The sequence below is a fragment of the Gobio gobio genome (genome assembly GCF_949357685.1).
Source record: "Gobio gobio genome assembly, chromosome: 6".
Classification (NCBI taxonomy): Eukaryota; Metazoa; Chordata; class Actinopteri; order Cypriniformes; family Gobionidae; genus Gobio; species Gobio gobio.
The window spans coordinates 60,071,847-60,094,322 of record NC_137102.1 but is presented as its reverse complement, the minus strand read 5'-3'; the positions used below and the strand labels follow the sequence as shown (position 1 = coordinate 60,094,322).

General features: G+C 34.7%; 1 protein-coding gene across 1 annotated transcript in view; it reads right to left on the bottom strand.

The window, feature by feature from the left end:
- Positions 1 to 22,476, bottom strand: part of LOC307128602 (protein unc-13 homolog A) — a gene marked incomplete at its 5' end in the record, with an annotated part of 138,826 nt that overhangs the window by 55,359 nt on the left and 60,991 nt on the right. The window contains 8 exons of the mRNA XM_079820516.1: positions 1,507 to 1,660; positions 1,887 to 2,050; positions 8,110 to 8,225; positions 8,331 to 8,500; positions 10,950 to 11,091; positions 12,994 to 13,221; positions 17,134 to 17,353; positions 20,310 to 20,384. Of these exons, the coding sequence (XP_079676642.1) occupies positions 1,507 to 1,660; positions 1,887 to 2,050; positions 8,110 to 8,225; positions 8,331 to 8,500; positions 10,950 to 11,091; positions 12,994 to 13,221; positions 17,134 to 17,353; positions 20,310 to 20,384 (1,269 nt within the window). The remainder of the gene's footprint in view (positions 1 to 1,506; positions 1,661 to 1,886; positions 2,051 to 8,109; positions 8,226 to 8,330; positions 8,501 to 10,949; positions 11,092 to 12,993; positions 13,222 to 17,133; positions 17,354 to 20,309; positions 20,385 to 22,476) is intronic.

Below are 22,476 nucleotides of genomic sequence, written 5' to 3'. Positions count from 1 at the left end.
CAGTTTCACACTGATTCAGTTTTACACCGATTCAGTTTCACACTGATTCAGTTTTGCACCCATTCAGTTTCACACCGATTCAGTTTTACACCGATTCAGTTTCACACTGATTCAGTTTTACACCGATTCAGTTTCACACTGATTCCGTTTTACACTGATTCAGTTTTACACCCGATTCAGTTTCACACCGATTCAGTTTCACACTGATTCAGTTTTACACCCGATTCAGTTTCACACTGATTCAGTTTTACACCGATTCAGTTTCACACTGATTCAGTTTTGCACCAATTCAGTTTTTCATCAATTCAGTTTTACACCGTTTCAGTTTTACACCAATTCAGTTTTACATCAATTCAGTTTTACACCGTTTCAGTTTTACACCAATTCAGTTTTACATCAATTCAGTTTTTGTACCGTTTCAGTTTTACACGGATTTAGTTTTACACCAACTCAGTTTTTGTACCGATTCAGTTTTTGCACCGATTCAGTTTTTGCACCGATTCAGTTTTACACCGATTCAGTTTTACACCAATTCAGTTTCACACTGATTCAGTTTTACACCGATTCAGTTTCACACCGATTCAGTTTTACACCGAATCAGTTTCACACTGATTCAGTTTTACACCGATTCAGTTTCACACTGATTCAGTTTTGCAACAATTCAGTTTTACATCAATTCAGTTTTACACCGTTTCAGTTTTACACGGATTTAGTTTTACACCAATTCAGTTTTACATCAATTCAGTTTTTGTACCGATTCAGTTTTTGCACCGATTCAGTTTTTGTACCGATTCAGTTTTACACCCTTTCAGTTTTACACCAATTCAGTTTTACACCAATTCAGTTTTTGTACCGATTCAGTTTTTGCACCGATTCAGTTTTTGCACCGATTCAGTTTTACACTGATTCAGTTTTACACCCGATTCAGTTTCACACCGATTCAGTTTTACACCGATTCAGTTTCACACCGATTCAGTTTTACACCCGATTCAGTTTCACACCGATTCAGTTTTACACCGATTCAGTTTCACACTGATTCAGTTTTGCACCCATTCAGTTTTACACAGATTCAGTTTTCATGTGAATATATAGTAAAGTGTAATTATTTCCTGTTATCAAAGCTGAATTCATCCTCATTACTCCAGTCTTCAGAGTCACATGATCCTTCAAAATCATTCTCATATGAGGATCTGATGATCAAGAATTACTGACTATTATCAGTGTTGAAAACAGTTCATATTTTTGTTTAAACATTGTGGATTCTTTGATGAACAGAAAGTTCATAAGAACAGCATTTATTTTAAATAGAAATCTTTTGTAACATTAATAAATGTCTTTCCTGTCACTTTTGTTCAATTTAATGTGTCCTTGTTCAATAAAAGTATTCATTTCTAATGAAAAAAATCAACTATTACTAATAGTTTTTGTATCCACCTCTGGCTATCCAATGTTTTATGCATATGCATGAGCTAAATGAGTGTTTATTTGGTTGAAATGTGAACTGACCCCGAAGTTGGACGCAGCGAAGCGGTCGGAGGCGGAGACGTTGTTGGAGGACTGTGTGGTGTGGGCATAATAGGCGTTGATGTTGGCCAGCAGTGTGCTCATGACCGCAGGGACACCGGGACACATGTACTTCGACGACAGACACGCAAAATGCCTGAAAACAAACACAAAGCACAAGGTCACTGACATTTACACTGACAACAATGAATGCAGTTTCTCAGGAGAACGCAAAACTTTCCCCATCCCCATGCTGGAAAAAAGAGTTTCACACTATTTTGATCCCTACTCATGGAAAATGTTCAATTTGCATTTTTGAGGAGCTCTTTCATGCATTCCCTTGAGTGTAATCCTGGAGTCATTCATTGGTTCGGTCTGCTTACGTCATGGCCTGGTAGATCGACTCCACTCCATATCTCATGGCGAACTCATCCACGATCTCCTGCGCCGTCTCTTCATAGTACACTTTCCAGGCGTCGTCCCCTTTGGCGTCGGGGATCTTCACCACGCCGCTGTTCTGCTTTTCTGTGGTGTAGTGGAAGATGTGCTGCAAAGCAAAACGGGTTGAGAAATCAGTCACCGATTATTGCTGAAGATGGAGGGACGCGCCTTACACTGATTCAGTTTTACACCCGATTCAGTTTCCGATTCAGTTTTACACCAATTCAGTTTCCGATTCAGTTTTACACCCAAATAATTTTTTCACCCAATTCAGTTTTAAATCGATTGAGTTTTGCACCGATTCAGTTTCACACCAATTCAGTTTTACACCTGATTCAGTTTTACATTGATTTAGTTTTGCACTGATTCAGTTTTACACCAGATTCAGTTTTACACCAGATTCAGTTTTACATTGATTTAGTTGTGCACCGATTCAGTTTTACACCGATTCAGTTTTACACCTGATTCAGTTTTACATTGATTTAGTTTTGCACCGATTCAGTTTTACACCCGATTCAGTTTTACATTGATTTAGTTGTGCACCGATTCAGTTTTACACTGATTCAGTTTTACACCTGATTCAGTTTTACATTGATTTAGTTTTGCACCGATTCAGTTTTACACCTGATTTAGTTTTACACTGATTCAGTTTTACACCAATTCAGTTTTACACCCAATTAATTTTTTCACCTGATTCAGTTTTACGCCCAATTCAGTTTTACACCTAATTCAGTTTTACGTTTTACACCTGATTCAGTTTTACACCAATTCAGTTTTACACAGATTCAGTTTTACACCTGATTCAGTTTTACACCTAATTCAGTTTTACATTGATTTAGTTTTGCACCGATTCAGTTTTACACCAATTAAATTTTACACCCGATTCAGTTTTACACCAATTCAGTTTTACACCCGATTCAGTTTTACACCAATTCAGTTTTACACCCGATTCAGTTTTACACCCGATTCATTTTTACACCTGATTCAGTTTTACATCGATTTAGTTTTGCACCGATTCAGTTTTACACCCGATTCAGTTTTACTCCTGATTCAGTTTTACATTGATTTAGTTTTGCACCGATTCAGTTTTACACCCGATTCAGTTTTACTCCTGATTCAGTTTTACATTGATTTAGTTTTGCACCGATTCAGTTTTACACCGATTCAGTTTTACACCTGATTCAGTTTTACATTGATTTAGTTTTGCACCGATTCAGTTTTACACCAATTCAGTTTCACACCCAATTAATTTTTTCACCCAATTCAGTTTTACACCTAATTCAATTTTACGTTTTGCACCTGATTCAGTTTTACACCCGATTCAGTTTTACACCCGATTCAGTTTTACTCCTGATTCAGTTTTACATTGATTTAGTTTTGCACCGATTCAGTTTTACACCGATTCAGTTTTACACCTGATTCAGTTTTACATTGATTTAGTTTTGCACCGATTCAGTTTTACACCAATTCAGTTTTACACCCAATACATTTTTTCACCCAATTCAGTTTTACACCTAATTCAGTTTTACGTTTTACACCTGATTCAGTTTTACACCAATTCAGTTTTACACAGATTCAGTTTTACACCTGATTCAGTTTTACATTGATTTCGTTTTGCACCGATTCAGTTTTACACCAATTCAGTTTTACCACAGATTCAGTTTTACACCTGATTCAGTTTTACACAGATTCAGTTTTACACCTGATTCAGTTTTACATTGATTTAGTTTGACACAATTCAGTTTTACACCTTATTCAGTTTTACACCTGATTCAGTTTTACACCAATTCCGTTTTACACCCGATTCCGTTTTACACCCGATTCAGTTTAACATTGATTTAGTTTTGCACTGATTCAGTTTTACACCCGATTCAGTTTTACATTGATTCAGTTTTACATCTGATTCAGTTTTACACCCGATTCAGTTTTATACCTGATTCAGTTTTACATTGATTTAGTTTTGCACCGATTCAGTTTTACACCCGATTCAGTTTTACTCCTGATTCAGTTTTACATTGATTTAGTTTTGCACCGATTCAGTTTTACACCCGATTCAGTTTTACACCTGATTCAGTTTTACACTGATTTAGTTTTGCACCGATTCAGTTTTACACCCGATTCAGTTTTACACCTGATTAAGTTTTACACTGATTTAGTTTTGCACCGATTCAGTTTTACACCTGATTCAGTTTTACACCCGATTCAGTTTTATACCTGATTCAGTTTTACACCCGATTCAGTTTTACACCAATTCAGTTTTACACCCGATTCCGTTTTACACCCGATTCAGTTTAACATTGATTTAGTTTTGCACTGATTCAGTTTTACACCCGATTCAGTTTTACATTGATTCAGTTTTACATCTGATTCAGTTTTACACCCGATTCAGTTTTATACCTGATTCAGTTTTACACCCGATTCAGTTTTACACCAATTCAGTTTTACACCCGATTCAGTTTTACACCAATTCAGTTTTACACCCGATTCAGTTTTACACCCGATTCATTTTTACACCTGATTCAGTTTTACATCGATTTAGTTTTGCACCGATTCAGTTTTACACCCGATTCAGTTTTACTCCTGATTCAGTTTTACATTGATTTAGTTTTGCACCGATTCAGTTTTACACCCGATTCAGTTTTACTCCTGATTCAGTTTTACATTGATTTAGTTTTGCACCGATTCAGTTTTACACCGATTCAGTTTTACACCTGATTCAGTTTTACATTGATTTAGTTTTGCACCGATTCAGTTTTACACCAATTCAGTTTCACACCCAATTAATTTTTTCACCCAATTCAGTTTTACACCTAATTCAATTTTACGTTTTGCACCTGATTCAGTTTTACACCCGATTCAGTTTTACACCCGATTCAGTTTTACTCCTGATTCAGTTTTACATTGATTTAGTTTTGCACCGATTCAGTTTTACACCGATTCAGTTTTACACCTGATTCAGTTTTACATTGATTTAGTTTTGCACCGATTCAGTTTTACACCAATTCAGTTTTACACCCAATACATTTTTTCACCCAATTCAGTTTTACACCTAATTCAGTTTTACGTTTTACACCTGATTCAGTTTTACACCAATTCAGTTTTACACAGATTCAGTTTTACACCTGATTCAATTTTACATTGATTTCGTTTTGCACCGATTCAGTTTTACACCAATTCAGTTTTACCACAGATTCAGTTTTACACCTGATTCAGTTTTACACAGATTCAGTTTTACACCTGATTCAGTTTTACATTGATTTAGTTTGACACAATTCAGTTTTACACCTTATTCAGTTTTACACCTGATTCAGTTTTACACCAATTCCGTTTTACACCCGATTCCGTTTTACACCCGATTCAGTTTAACATTGATTTAGTTTTGCACTGATTCAGTTTTACACCCGATTCAGTTTTACATTGATTCAGTTTTACATCTGATTCAGTTTTACACCCGATTCAGTTTTATACCTGATTCAGTTTTACATTGATTTAGTTTTGCACCGATTCAGTTTTACACCCGATTCAGTTTTACTCCTGATTCAGTTTTACATTGATTTAGTTTTGCACCGATTCAGTTTTACACCCGATTCAGTTTTACACCTGATTCAGTTTTACACTGATTTAGTTTTGCACCGATTCAGTTTTACACCCGATTCAGTTTTACACCTGATTAAGTTTTACACTGATTTAGTTTTGCACCGATTCAGTTTTACACCTGATTCAGTTTTACAGCTGATTCAGTTTTACACCCGATTCAGTTTTACACCCGATTCAGTTTTACATCGATTTAGTTTTGCACCGATTCAGTTTTACACCCGATTCAGTTTTACTCCTGATTCAGTTTTACATTGATTTAGTTTTGCACCGATTCAGTTTTACACCCGATTCAGTTTTACTCCTGATTCAGTTTTACTCCTGATTCAGTTTTACATTGATTTAGTTTTGCACCGATTCAGTTTTACACCGATTCAGTTTTACACCTGATTCAGTTTTACATTGATTTAGTTTTGCACCGATTCAGTTTTACACCAATTCAGTTTCACACCCAATTAATTTTTTCACCCAATTCAGTTTTACACCTAATTCAATTTTACGTTTTGCACCTGATTCAGTTTTACACCCGATTCAGTTTTACACCCGATTCAGTTTTACTCCTGATTCAGTTTTACATTGATTTAGTTTTGCACCGATTCAGTTTTACACCGATTCAGTTTTACACCTGATTCAGTTTTACATTGATTTAGTTTTGCACCGATTCAGTTTTACACCAATTCAGTTTTACACCCAATAAATTTTTTCACCCAATTCAGTTTTACACCTAATTCAGTTTTACGTTTTACACCTGATTCAGTTTTACACCAATTCAGTTTAACACAGATTCAGTTTTACACCTGATTCAGTTTTACATTGATTTCGTTTTGCACCGATTCAGTTTTACACCAATTCAGTTTTACCACAGATTCAGTTTTACACCTGATTCAGTTTTACACAGATTCAGTTTTACACCTGATTCAGTTTTACATTGATTTAGTTTGACACAATTCAGTTTTACACCTTATTCAGTTTTACACCTGATTCAGTTTTACACCAATTCCGTTTTACACCCGATTCCGTTTTACACCCGATTCAGTTTAACATTGATTTAGTTTTGCACTGATTCAGTTTTACACCCGATTCAGTTTTACATTGATTCAGTTTTACATCTGATTCAGTTTTACACCCGATTCAGTTTTATACCTGATTCAGTTTTACATTGATTTAGTTTTGCACCGATTCAGTTTTACACCCGATTCAGTTTTACTCCTGATTCAGTTTTACATTGATTTAGTTTTGCACCGATTCAGTTTTACACCCGATTCAGTTTTACACCTGATTCAGTTTTACACTGATTTAGTTTTGCACCGATTCAGTTTTACACCCGATTCTGTTTTACACCTGATTAAGTTTTACACTGATTTAGTTTTGCACCGATTCAGTTTTACACCTGATTCAGTTTTACAGCTGATTCAGTTTTACACCCGATTCAGTTTTACACCCGATTCAGTTTTACTCCTGATTCAGTTTTACATTGATTTAGTTTTGCACCGATTCAGTTTTACACCCGATTCAGTTTTACACCTGATTCAGTTTTACACTGATTTAGTTTTGCACCGATTCAGTTTTACACCTGATTCAGTTTTACACTGATTTAGTTTTGCACCGATTCAGTTTTACACCTGATTCAGTTTTACACTGATTTAGTTTTGCACCGATTCAGTTTTACACCTGATTCAGTTTTACACCCGATTCAGTTTTACACCCGATTCAGTTTTACACCTGATTCAGTTTTACACTGATTTAGTTTTGCACCGATTCAGTTTTACACCAATTCAGTTTTACACTGATTTAGTTTTGCACCGATTCAGTTTTACACCAATTCAGTTTTACACCTGATTCAGTTTTACATTGATTTAGTTTTGCACTGATTCAGTTTTACACCTGATTCAGTTTTACATTGATTTAGTTTTGCACCGATTCAGTTTTACACCAATTCAGTTTTACACCAATTCAGTTTTACACCCGATTCAGTTTTACACCCGATTCAGTTTTACATTGATTTAGTTTTGCACCGATTCAGTTTTACACCTAATTCAGTTTTACGTTTTACACCTGATTCAGTTTTACACCAATTCAGTTTTACACCAGTTTGGTTTTACACCGATTCAGTTTTACATCGATTTAGTTTTACCCTGATTCACTTTTACACTGATTCACTTTTACACTGATTTAGTTTTACATTGATTAAGTTTTACTAAAATAGCACTGGTTTCCAGCATAATTCTTACCTCAACAAAAGTGAGAAATATTCTGAGTAAAATGGCAGACAATCAGAACGTATATGATTTTTACACTACAATATGCGGTGTCATTGTGGCCCAATGAGATTTCAAAGTGGGAGGAGCAAAAAGAAAACAACCGACAAAGCACTTAACACAGAACAGATAAAAATAGCTTCATGAAACAGCCTTCATAACATGTTTTACTGTAATGTGGCGTATATGATTGAAAATATATATTCAACATAATCTGAAATCCACTTGGTGTAAAGTGTGTTTCTTATCAATGCAGTGGATTGCATCAAAAACATGTGCTATATCTAAATACAATATGGATATGTGCATGTACCTCATGCAGGCAGGTGTACTGAACGTGGTATGGAGCCACAGTCTCCTCCCCTTTGATCTCCACACTGATGTGCATGCGGATCGCTCCGGAAACGGCAGATTTATCCGTACGCTTGTCTGTTCAGAGAGAGAGAGAGTCTAATAATTCCCTCAAGATCATATGAGACATGAGAGATGATCACATTAGAGATCTGATATAAGCATGCAATCCCTTTGACACACCGAGGTTGTACCAGACGTCCATTTCTCCACTGAGCGTTCTCACTTCAATGATGGTCTGTCCCAGAAAGTCGTCCGACTCCCGCTTGAACCGCTGCTTCACACGAGACTTGATATCATCATCCTCATCCCAGACGCGCACCTTTATCCGGTCGGAAGAGTTATGACATTCACTGCACACCACAGGAACAGGGGATACAATTAAAACCAGGGCTTCATTTTATCTACTAAAATAACTCAAAATAAATAAACTAAAACTTAAAATAAAAACTACATACATTTTTTAAAATCTATTAAAATGTCAAAAAGCACACTTAAAATTGACAAAAATTTAAATTTAAATGAAAACAGAAAATACAAAAATACAATCTAATTCAAAATATTAACAACAACTATAATAATATAATCAATGATGCTAAAAATACACCATTTTGTCCCTTTGGAATAATACTCGCTCATAAGACTAATTTTTAATTTAAGAAAAAATATATTAATTTCCTTTTAGTTTAAGTATTAAAATAACTCAAATTAAATAAACTAAAAAACAAAAAATTTAAAAAGACAAAAAAATAAAACTAAATTAAATTTTAAACGGGCAATATAATTTTTTTAATCTAATTCATAACATTAACAAAAAAATGATAACAGTATAAAAATGATATTAACAAAAAAAGAAAATCTAATAAAATGACAAAACATAAAACTTTAAAATTAAAACTAAAACAAAATAAAATGTATAACTATAATAATATAAACTCTAATAGTATATCAATGATGCTAAAATAAAATAGCTTAAAATACAATTTTTTCCCCCATAGAATAACACGCACTGAACTACGGAGCCCCTAAAGCAGGGGTGTCCAAACTTTTTTTAAAGGGGGCCGGATTCGATGTTGTGGACATACCCGGGGGCCGGTCCCTTTTCTATTATATATATATATATATATGTATATATATATATATATATATATATATATATATATATATATATATATATATATATATATATATATATATATATATATATATATATATATATATATAATGTTTTTTTGTTTTGTTTTTTTTTGACAAAAGTTTGAGCTGACAGTAGAGTAGCTTGAGATAGGACACAGGAAATTTATAGATATTTAACAATACCGCTCCATGGATACAATATTGTAAACGTAGCCTACTGAGCTGTTTGAAACGGCCCGTGGGACATCTATCTTTGCGAGGGAACGCAAATATCTTTGCGAGGGAACGCAAAACTTTTGCGAGGGAACGCAAACATCTTTGCGAGGGAACGCAAAACTTTTGCGAGGGAACGCAAAACTTTTGCGAGGGAACGCAAACATCCTTGCGAGGGAACGCAAAACTTTTGCGAGGGAACGCAAATATCTTTGCGAGGGAACGCAAATATCTTTGCGAGGGAACGCAAAACTTTTGCGAGGGAAAGCAAAACTTTTGCGAGGGAACGCAAATATCTTTGCGAGGGAACGCAAAACTTTTGCGAGGGAACGCAAACATCTTTGCGAGGGAACGCAAAACTTTTGCGAGGGAACGCAAACATCTTTGCGAGGGAACGCAAAACTTTTGCGAGGGAACGCAAACATCTTTGCGAGGGAACGCAAAACTTTTGCGAGGGAACGCAAATATCTTTGCGAGGGAACGCAAATATCTTTGCGAGGGAACGCAAAACTTTTGCGAGGGAACGCAAAACTTTTGCGAGGGAACGCAAATATCTTTGCGAGGGAACGCAAAACTTTAGCGAGGGAACGCAAACATCTTTGCGAGGGAACGCAAAACTTTTGCGAGGGAACGCAAACATCTTTGCGAGGGAACGCAAATATCTTTGCGAGGGAACGCAAAACTTTTGCGAGGGAACGCAAACATCTTTGCGAGGGAACGCAAAACTTTTGCGAGGGAACGCAAATATCTTTGCGAGGGAACGCAAAACTTTTGCGAGGGAACGCAAATATCTTTGCGAGGGAACGCAAAGTTTCTTGGGGGAACGCAAAAGTTTTGCGAGGGAACGCAAACGATTTGGGAAAAAAATATATACTCCCATCCTAATTTTTTTCCACCACCACGTCCCTTTAGGGGCTCCGTACATTTTCGTTTAGTTCAAGTTGAAGTACTAAAATAAAACTTAATAAAAATTAAATAGAAAAAAATAATAAAAATGACAAACTCACAACAAAATTACAAAAACTTTAAAATCAAAAATGTAATTTAAAATATGAACAAAAACTATAATAGCAAAATCAATTATTCTAAATAAACAGATTAAAACACAAGAATCTTTTCCTTCAGAATAACATCCGCTTATGGATTAATTATTAATTTTTAAGAAACATTTCTCATTTTTCATTAAGTTGAAGTACTAAAATAAAAAAATAAAATGTAATAAAAACTATATAGAAAAAAATAATAAAAATGACAAACTCACAACAAAATAATAAAAAATGTAATTTAAAATATTAACAAAAACTATAATAGCAAAATCACTGATTATTTTTCTCTCAGAATATCATGCACTGATAGATAGACCAGTTTTACATGTTTAAGAATCTCAAGTTTATTTCTGATAGCATATGATGCATGAAGCTGAACCGATGGCGATGCATCACACACACTCACAAGTGAAAGCTCTCGTCCCAGATGGGATTGAGATTGCCGTAGATGGTCTTGGTTCTCTTCTTGGTTTTGCCCACCTGGACGGTGACATAGGGGTCACTGGAGCCCGTCTTATCCTTGGCCTGAAGACCCTGAGCACACACCACTGACACACACACAACATCGCCTTTACAGGCCACTGCACACACACTATTACATTTCATCCTGTAGCTCAAAGACCAGAAAGTCTTCTGTCAAATGCACAGAGAAGTCTGACTGCAGGTCACAGTTTTACCACACGATTAATCGAAATCGAACCGCAATCGTGATTTGGCTTATGTGCGATTATGAAAGCGCAAAGGCTGTGATTTTAATGAAATAAATAAATGCCCAGCGTGTCAGTGAAGAGCTGATCTGTGATCAGTAAACGCTGCTCCGTCTGAAAGCACTGCGAGTTTGAGTCGCTTATCATAATGTGCGTTTAAAAAAGCAACATGTGTCAAACATCTTCACAAACTAGTAATGCGAAGCGTTCATTAACATGTCCAACAAAATACGTTTAATAACAGGTTTTAACTCACTTCATATCGTCAGTCGAGCTGATGTGTCTTCTTATCACAGAACGTCCATCAGCACTGAACACTTTATTATTATGAAAATACCAGAGAAGGCTTGAAGAACTCAGTACATCATATCACAGAAGTATTATCTTCATGTTTAATCAGTCTAAGTGTTTCTATCTTCTCTTTATTCAGCTACAGCAATAGCTTCACTTTAAGGAGTTCCCATAGGGAAGGGATTTCCTGAAAACAAATGATTACTTCTTCTGAGGCGTCTGTGGAGTTTTTGCTCGAGGGCGCCCTCTGGCCTCCAGTATGAATTATACATTTATTTAGAAGTATTTCTTCTTATTTTCTACCCAAAAGTTTGACAATCCATGTTTTTCTTCAATGTACAGGAGTTTTAATCCCCACAGTGGATGCATAAGAGGCTCATATTTCATATTAAAGACATAGACTTTAAGAAATTGATTTCACAGATAAAAAGCACAGATTTTTATAATATATATTTTTTATAATAAATCCTTAGAACTTTCTAATGATTTTTAGTCGTAGGCTGTCTGCATACTAACAGGTAACCCATCATTTATTTTTGTAAAATAAGTTTATAAGTAAAATATAATTATAATTATTATTATACTGTTATATTTATTCTTAAATGCTATTTTAAAATTTTAATAATGAAAATGTTATTATAATAGTAATATTTCTTATTTTTATTAAGCAATCTAATCATAATAATTATTATTAGCCATATTAATATATAAACACAAAATGTTATATGCACACTTTTCATTTGTAAAAAAAATAATAATAATAATAATCGCATGTTAAATCGCAATCGCAATGTCGTCGAGATGCATGTTACAGCACTGAAAGCGAATCATTTCCCAACGTTTTCAAAACACTCTTCTTGCACTTATTCATGTCAGAGGTTAGGGACAACAAAAACGCTAGCGTGTCATCCTTTTATAACCCTGAAATTTGAATTTATTTAATAATTTTGTATAATTGCTTGTATCATTTTATAGTTTGTGATCAATGGTAATGGTAAAATAATGTATGTTTGAAATGTAAATTGTAAATTTACTAAATAAATGTAAATTAAATTGTTTTCTAGGTTACGTCTCCAATAGGGCTGTCAAAAGATTAATCGCGATTAATCGCATCCAAAATAAAAGTTTGTGTTTACATAATATATGTGTGTGTACTCTGTTCATTATTATGTATATATAAATACACACACATTCATGTATATATTTAAGAAATATTTGCATGTATATACATTTAAATAGTCTATAATATATATAAATATAAATGTTTTATATATAAAAATAATATTTTTTTCTTAAATATAAACATGCTTGTGTGTGTATTTATATATAAATAATAATGAACAGAGTACACGCACATATATTATGTAAACACAAACTTTTATTTTGGATGCGATTAATCGCGATTAATCTTTTGACAGCCCTAAAAATATTCTTTTTGAATCATTTGTTGACCTGTGATGCTGATTTTGGCCGACCACTTCGACGTCCCGTCCAGAACGCTCTGCTTGATTTGCTTCATCTGCGTCCCGTGGCTCGCCTTGGGAATGTCGAACACTTCCTGGATCAGCTCGAAGATCTCCGGCTTGTTGCGCTCCCGGATCTTCATTCGGTCCTTCAGGACCATGATGATGTTCTGCGTCCGGTCCTCAGCGCCGTGCTTCGAGCTCTTCTCAGCGGCTCCTGACGGACACATACACAACATCAGCTCCAAACCACGGACAGCACTTCTATTTCCTGCAGTCTGTGGAACTACACACTCTTAACCCTCTGGGGTTCTGCATTTATGGGTCACACTCAGGACCTTCGGAGGGCGGGATTAAGATAAAAAAGATTTGAGTTAAATCAATTAAATATTATTTTTGTTTTGTTTTTTGGTGTTTTGAGATAATTTTATGATTTATAATTAATATTTATGCAATAATTCTGACCCATTTTTCCCATTGAATATAATTAAAAAAATTATATATATATATATTAGGGCTGTCAAAAGATTAATCGCGATTAATCGCATCCAAAATAAAACTTTGTGTTTACATAATATATGTGTGTGTACTCTGTTAATTATTATTTATATATAAAAACACACACAAGCATGTATATATTTAAGAAAAAAATATTATTTTTATATATAAAACATTTATATTTATATATATTATAGATTATATAAATGTATATACAGTATAAACATGCAAATATTTCTTAAATATATACATGCTTGTGTGTGTAATTATATATAAATAATAATTAACAGAGTACACACACATATATTATGTAAACACAAAGTTTTATTTTGGATGCGATTAATCGCAATTAATCTTTTGACAGCCCTAATATATATACATATATATATATATATATATATTATTATTATTTTTTTTGTTTTTGTTTTTTTTTATTAAAGCTGTATTTCATTTTAGAGTCAAGCCTAGGCCTCATGAAAGCAATTTTTTCTATGAGATCGGTGCCATCCGGTGGACACATTGAGCATTTTTATCACGCAATAGCACATTTTTACCACTATAGTGGATCTTGTGTTTTATAAAAACATGTTAAAAATCGTAGCTTCATCGTAATGGTCCGAAACTTGGTGACTTTATTGGTACTTGGTAGATGAACACCCAACAAAATTGGGGACAGGATTTGAAAAGTCTAAGTGATCGTAAAAAAAAAATAGTCACACTCAGGACCTTCGGGTCAAAAATGACCCCCATAGGAAATGAATGGAAAATTCGTTTTTTTCTGCATACAATCTACAAATCAGCCAGGATGCAGAAAGAAGGACTCAACAGTGAAGGGGTGAATCTCTAAAACATCAAGAGTGCAAAACAGACAAAAAAAACTCTCACACACACACACTTATACACACAAAAACTAACGTACACACAAATTAACGCGTGCCATTCCAAAAGCTAATTGTGTTTTTGTGTGTGTGTGTAAGAGTTTTTTGTCTGTTTTGCACTCTTGATGTTTTAGAGATCTTCACTGTTGAGTCCTTTTTTTCTGCATCCTGGCTGATTTGTAGATTGTATGCACAAATTTTTTTTCATATTTTTGCCAATTTCCCATTCATTTCCTATGGGGGTCATTTTTGACCCGAAGGTCCTAAGTGTGACTATTTTTTTTACGACCACTTAGACTTTTCAAATCCTGTCCCCAATTGTTTTGGGTGTTCGTATACCAAGCACCAATAAAGTCACCAAGTTTCGGACCATTCCGATGAAGCTACGATTTTTTTAATGTTTTATTTTAAAGAATTCGGGTCAGAAATGAGGGTTAAAGTGCCCCTGTTGTGCTGTTTTGAGTCTCCAACAACAGGTCAAAAACCCTAATGTTCTCATAATATCGCATCAGCTCTTTTCTCTCAGTGTCTGAAACGGTTCATTTGAAGATTCAGTCTCTCTAAACCCCGCCTCTCTGAGAGCTGCTCTGCTCTGATTGGTCAGATGGCCCAGTCTGTTGTGATTGGTCTACTCTGATCTCTGATCTGAAAAGCAGACCTTTTACATTCACAATCAGCTCAATTACACACTGTATAAAAGGGAATATTCGAAAAAGCATAAAACATGTGCTTCTAGGGTCTTCAGGGTCTTTTCTGACCCCAAAGGACGTTTGCTCAAATTTTTTTTTAAAAGTCCCCCTTGTCCAAATGGCATGAGACTTTGTACGGTTGTCAACACTCTAGATCTACAAATAAAAAATACATTCGATTGAAATCTGTTTTTATGTTCGTGTGACAAAAAAAGTCACACTCGGGGTCTTTGGGGTCTCTGGAGACCTGCTTAGAAAATGGACAAAATTCATCCTCAAAAACAGAAACAACACAGAACACGCATACAGAAATGAAGTGGCACACTTCCAACAATGCATAAAACATCCACAATGCAAAATGATCATGCTCACACACACACACACACACACACACACACACACACACACACACACACACACACACAGGAACACATTTGTTATTGCTGTTCAGTTCATTGCATTTTGATGTTCATATTGTGTATTTTTTACTCAATATGTAATATAACTGTTCATTTGTGTTCATTTTTGTTTAAAACTGAAGTGTAGATTAAATCTGAATTATAAGGAAATCAGAAGTTTGAAATAAATGATAAACTCTTAACTTTTCTCTTGTTCAGGTTTGATTGTAATCGTAATATAACATCATTGAAAAAAATATTTTTTCAGTACAAAAAAAATGCTAAACTTTGACTAAAATAATTCATTTTAATTGTTATAATTGTGATTTCATAACATTTAGATATGAATCCAACTGAAAAATACTTGTGAAAAGAGTCTGGTATTTTTAAATGTATTTTAAAACTGTATTTTCCAAAAGATGGGCAAAAATCTTACACTAAACCATGTCAAATGATCCATGTTATCCCCACGAATGAAAGTTCAAAATTTGGGTCTTTTATAAAGTGAATTTTACATAGAAAACTGATTTTGTGTGAAAATCCATAAAAAAAATATGTTTAATTTTATTTATATAAATTTTAAAATTCCTATAAATACTCCAAAACCTGCACAGATGTTGAGTAAAACATTAATAAACAGAATAAAATTACATTTGTCCCAAAAAAAAAAACAATTGTTTTGTTACAAAAGTATATTTTGTTGCCTGGAGACCCCAAAGAACCCGAGTGTAATTCCCAAACGAAGGCCGTTAAAGGATTAGTTCACTTTTAAATAAACTTTTGCTGATCATTTACTCGCCCCAATGTCATCCAAGATGTCCATGTCTTTCTTTCTGCAGTCGAAAAGAAATGAAGGTTTTGGATGAAAACATTCCAGGATTGTTCTCCATATAATGGACTTCAATGGGCTCCAAACGGTTCAAATGACAGTTTCAGTGCAGCTTCAAAGGGCTTTAAACGACACCAGATGATGAATAAGGGTCTGATCTAGCCAAACCATCAGTTTCTGAGAGAAACCCAGCAGTATTTATGCTATTATTTTACCTCTTATCAGACAAGTGTGATCATCTCTGAGCTCCGCCATAACTTCCGCTAAGTGAGGTCAAAATACGAGTGTGGTTATAGATATATACGTAGATGCCTCATTAGCACGGATCAGTAGAATGAGGCATCTACGGTCGATATATCTATGACCAGGCTCGTATTTTGACCTCACTTAGCGGAAGTTATGGTGGAGCTCAGAGATGATCACGTTCCTCTGATAAGAGGTAAAATAATAGCATAAATACTGCTGGGTTTCTCTCAGAAGCTGATGGTTTGGCTAGATCAGACCCTTATTCATCATCTGGTGTCGTTTAAAGCCCTTTGAAGCTGCACTGAAACTGTCATTTGAACCGTTTGGAGCCCATTGAAGTCCATTATATGGAGAACAATCCTGGAATGTTTTCATCCAAAACCTTCATTTCTTTTCGACTGCAGAAAGAAAGACATGGACATCTTGGATGACATTGGGGCGAGTAAATGATCAGCAAAAGTTTATTTAAAAGTGAACTAATCCGTTAAGGGTTAAAGCAGGGCCAGTCTCAGTTCTCTCCTCCTCCTCCTCATATGAACCGCTCTATTGCACAATAACAGAAGCTGAAACACATTAGCACTGGAGTCTCACTCTGCAGACAGTCGGCGTTGAGCAGGTCCTGGCACTTGTCGTGACATTTGACCCCACACTCGGAGCAGCGCATGCCCTGGCGGGCGATGCCCCACAGCAAACCCTCACACTCGTAGCAGTAGGTGGGGGTGGTGGCCGTCCACACCTCGAAGTTGTGCGGGGTGGTGCAGGAGATGGGGTAGATCAGAGCCTGCAGAGTCTTCTTATACACATGACTCTTCTGCAGGAGCACAATCACACCAGCCTTAGATCATCACTGATGGACACACACTGACCTCACATCAGCTGATCAATCACACCAGCCTTAGATCATCACTGATGGACACACACTGACCTCACATCAGCTGATCAATCACACCAGGCCATCACTGACGGACACACACTGACCTCACATCAGCTGATCAATCACACCTGGCCATCACTGATGGACACACACTGACCTCACATCAGCTGATCAATCACACCTGGCCATCACTGATGGACACACACTGACCTCACATCAGCTGATCAATCACACCAGGCCATCACTGATGGACACACACTGACCTCACATCAGCTGATCAATCACACCAGGCCATCACTGATGGACACACACTGACCTCACATCAGCTGATCAATCACACCAGGCCATCACTGATGGACACACACTGACCTCACATCAGCTGATCAATCACACCAGGCCATCACTGATGGACACACACTGACCTCACATCAGCTGATCAATCACACCAGGCCATCACTGATGGACACACACTGACCTCACATCAGCTGATCAATCACACCAGGCCATCACTGATGGACACACACTGACCTCACATCAGCTGATCAATCACACCAGGCCATCACTGATGGACACACACTGACCTCACATCAGCTGATCAATCACACCAGGCCATCACTGATGGACACACACTGACCTCACATCAGCTGATCAATCACACCAGGCCATAACCAGTGTTGGGGGAACGCATTACGAGTAACTTGAGTTACGTAATAATATCACTTTTTCAAGTAACTAGTAAAGTAACGCATTACTTTTCAAATTTACAATAAAATATCTCAGTTACTTTTTCAAAAAAGTAACGCCAGTTACTTTTTCACATTAATTTGACTGACAGCTCTCCTGCCCTCATGTTGAGAAAAATCGAGAGTAAGTGCAGAGGTGTGTGTGTGTGTGTGCTAAGTGTGTTATTGTAGTTCTAGACTAAATGTGAGCATTTACTCATCTCACTTGCACAATAAAGATTCAGTACTCCTCAAAATGAATAAAATCAGTCAAATGCAAAATCAGAGTACTATGCAAACTTCAAATATATAAATGTTAAATAAAACAAATATTTTTATGCATTATCTACCTTTATTGAATAATGTCTTGCTGCTGACCTTCGATGATTCAGTTAAGCCATGAGCAAATATTACTAGATTTTTTGTTTTTATTGGTAAAACTTTTTTCTCCTGCGTCCTATTCTTCCATTATCCAGAATGGCAGCACATTTTTCCCTCAGCCTGAGGCCTATTATTTCAATTTTGGTATGAAGAGGTCTTTACATTTGCACAAAAAAGGACTTTTTTTGCTATTAAAAAACAACACAAAAAAACAAGCCCAGCCCAGGAGAGGAAAAGTAACGCAAAAGTAACGTAACGCATTACTTTTCTTAAAAAGTAACTAAGTAACTCAATTAGTTACTTTTTAAGGGAGTAACGCAATATTGTAATGCATTACTTTTCAAAGTAACTTTCCCCAACACTGGCCATCACTGATGGACACACACTGACCTGACATCAGCTGATCTATCACACTAGAGTCTCACAGCTCAATCTAATTATTTACTTCATTTTCCTGTTTATCACTGTAAATCTGCCTTTAAACAATCTGTGTTAAATAAAGCGTTATAGAAATCAAGGTGACGACTTTACTATCACTGTATTTATTAATAGTCTGAGTTAGCTTTTATTTTAATATTCTCTTTAATGTTAGTTTAAGTTTTAGTATTTTTTGGTGTAAATTTTAATATTTCAATTTATATTTAATTAATTTTTATTTCAATTTTAGTTTTACTTAAAAAAAACTTTGATTAGAAACTAACTGAATTAAGTTTATTTTCATTTTTAATTCTATTTAGCTTTAATTATTTCTTAGTTCAATTAAAGTTTTATTCATTTTAGTGCTTAACTTATTAATTTCAAATAGTTTCTAATTAAAAAAATGTATTTAAATGTTTAATCTAATAATTCTATTTAGGTTTAATTAATTTTACTTCAATAACAACTTAATAATTGTATTTACATTTTTTATTAATAATTCTATTTGGCTTTAATTTATTTTTTATCTCAATTTGAGTAATTTTAGTACTTAAACTTCGACATATTTAATTCAGTTATTTTGTAAAGATGTTTTAGTTTATTTTTTAATCTAATAATTCTATTTATCTTTCATTTATTTTTATTTCAATTTCATTTTTACTTTTAAAAAAGTTTTTAATCAAATAATTTTTATTATAATTTTTAATCTGGTAACTCTATTTAGCTTGAATTATTTCTTAGTTCAATTTAAGTTTTATTCATTTTAGTGCTTAGCTTATTAATTTCAGTTAGTTTCTAATTTTTTTAATTTTTAATTTGTAATCTAATAATTCTATTTAGGTTTAATTCATTTTTATTTCAATTTTAGTCTCAGTACTTCAACTTCAACTTATTTATTATATTTTCTAATAATAATTGTATTTAAAAAAAGTATTAATAATTCTATTTAGCTTTAATTAGATTTTATTTCCATTTTAGTTTTAGTAGTTTTAGTACTTTAATGTAAATGTATGTATTTATTTCCGTTAGTTTCTAATTAAAGCTTTTAATTTTAATTTTGTTTATCTAATAATTCTATTTAAGTTTAATTACATTTTATTTCCATTTTAGTTTTAATACTTCAATGTAAACATATGTATTAGTTCAGTTAGTTTCTAAATGTAAGCTTTTTTAGGTTTAATTTTAATTTAATAATTCTATTTAGCTTTAATTTATTTTTATTTCAATTTTAATTTGAGTATTTTTAGGATTCTGATTCTGATTTGTTTTATAGTTTTAGTTGACAACACTCATCCAGTGGTTTGGTCTCAGGGCCTCAGAGCCTGTCCAGTTAAAGGATTGACCAGTGCATCAGGTGGAGCTGAATCACTCACCAGCTCCTCGTTGTTGAGTGTGCTAGAGGCCATAGCAGACGTGATGCCAGCCTTACGGGAGTTCTGCACCAGAGACTGAACACAGGACACACACACACACACACACACACACACACACAGAGAAACACACAGTCATCTCACACACGTCTCAACAAAGTCTCAGATTGAAAAAACAAAAGAGTAAACAAATCCTTACCATGGCCTGAATCCACACAGCGGGAAGCAAGACAAGAAGACAAGATGAAGAACTGTTACATTTAAATTGACAATAAAACAACCTGTGGGAATAAACTCATACAACACTGAGGAACTATACAATTAATACTTTTTAAAAGGTAATCTGAGTTTGTTTACAGTTTTTCTCAGTCGCTTTGGTACATTTCTCGAATCAAACTCACAATTTGCAAAACAGCAAGTGCATTTCTCAAAACAATTCGTGCAATAACAAAACACCATGGATTACCTGCAAAAGCCAGTCTCTTGCTCAAAATCCTTAGTTCATCTCTCAAAAGTAAATATCTGTGTCAATGAACATGTCAGTGCCATCAGAATGACAAGCCCTTGTGTCATTGTGTATGAATAACACAGTCAAATTGCTTAGTCATGTTGTCAATATAACTGTACTCTGGAGGGATGTTCTGATGGAAACTATGTCTAAAGTTTTAATGACAATTATTGTAAATTGTAGGTTACACCTTAGTGTATGTGGGAGTTTGAATGCAAGAGACTGGACAAGATTCACATTTACACTTTTACTGTTTGTACTGTAATTTATTGACAGACCGTGTCATTGCGATACAGAAAGTAAAAACAGCACTGCATAGCACAAAGAAAAAAGAAAAGAAAACCAAAAGTAGAAATGTGATCGTCTAACAGAAATGTATAGAAATGGTTGACATATTATGACAACTTGTTCAACCATTTTGCATGTCAAGACTTATGCTATGAAATAATGCCTAAATTGTTGTGGGGGGTGAGACTATTCAACAGAGACCCATTATAATACATTTTGATCAACATGACAAAAGCAACTGATAATGTAGTGTTGGATTACAAATTTAAGAAAGTACATTGTATTTACAAATTTAAGATAGATAATAATTCTGAGGTTTTTCCAGCAGGAGATTTCCTGCTAGAGTAGCATCTTTGACTAAGAAATTGAACCTCAACAAAGCTGTAGAGAAAACTGATGTGAATGAAGTTAGTCAGACTGATAACGTTTATCCTGACTTGCAAGCTTTCTTTGAAACAGATGTAGCCATTCAATCAGTATCTGATGTGCCTGTTGATTCAGTGAAATTTAGCGTCACAGCCCCGAACATTGTTTTACAGCGTGCACCAGTCACGAACCCATCCTCATGTACGTCTGCAATGACTGAAGTTTTGTTAGAGGATGAAATGACTCATGATTGTGTTACGCATATATACGCAACTACGAACGAAATAGCAGAAACTCCCATTGAGAATGCAGAATTGGAGTTGTTTTTTGATGGTTCAGCTCAAGTGATTGAAGGTAACATTACAGCAGCTGCAGTGTTGTGTCAGGGAAGGAAAACCTGGAGCGTTGTGTCACACTGTAAAGTTGTTCCCCCACCAACAGGGATAGGGTAGGACACGGACCAGTGAGGAGCCCAGGAAAGAACTGAATGCAATAAGTTTCGGGGGCCAAACCTGCGGCGAAGATTCCCTTGTAGGCATCCCCATCCACTAGTCCATCCTTACCTCACTGTTCTTTAGGTGTCACAGGAATTAACAAATAGGGAAAGAAGGAACAACAATAGCAGACTCCGATTGAACAGATGAGACAACCCTGATGTTTGCTGTCTTTTAGAACAAATACTGCTCTGTTGTCTTTTTTTTTTTTTTTTTTTTTTTTTTTTTCTTATTTGTCACATACACAGTTATATACACAATATACAACTGGCAGTGAAATGTAAACAGGTCCGCTCCATGGACAGTGCAAATAACAGTTACAAGAAATTAAAATAGAAATAGAATAAAATTAGAATAAAAAGTATTAACATAAGTAGAATTATAAATAAATCAAGTAAAAGATAAAAATAGGAAATAAGATAAAAATAAAAATATAAAAATAAAAATATAAAAATATAAAAAAATAAGTGGGTATGATAAGTGAGATAAACTGTAGACTTAGAAATAAGTGGTT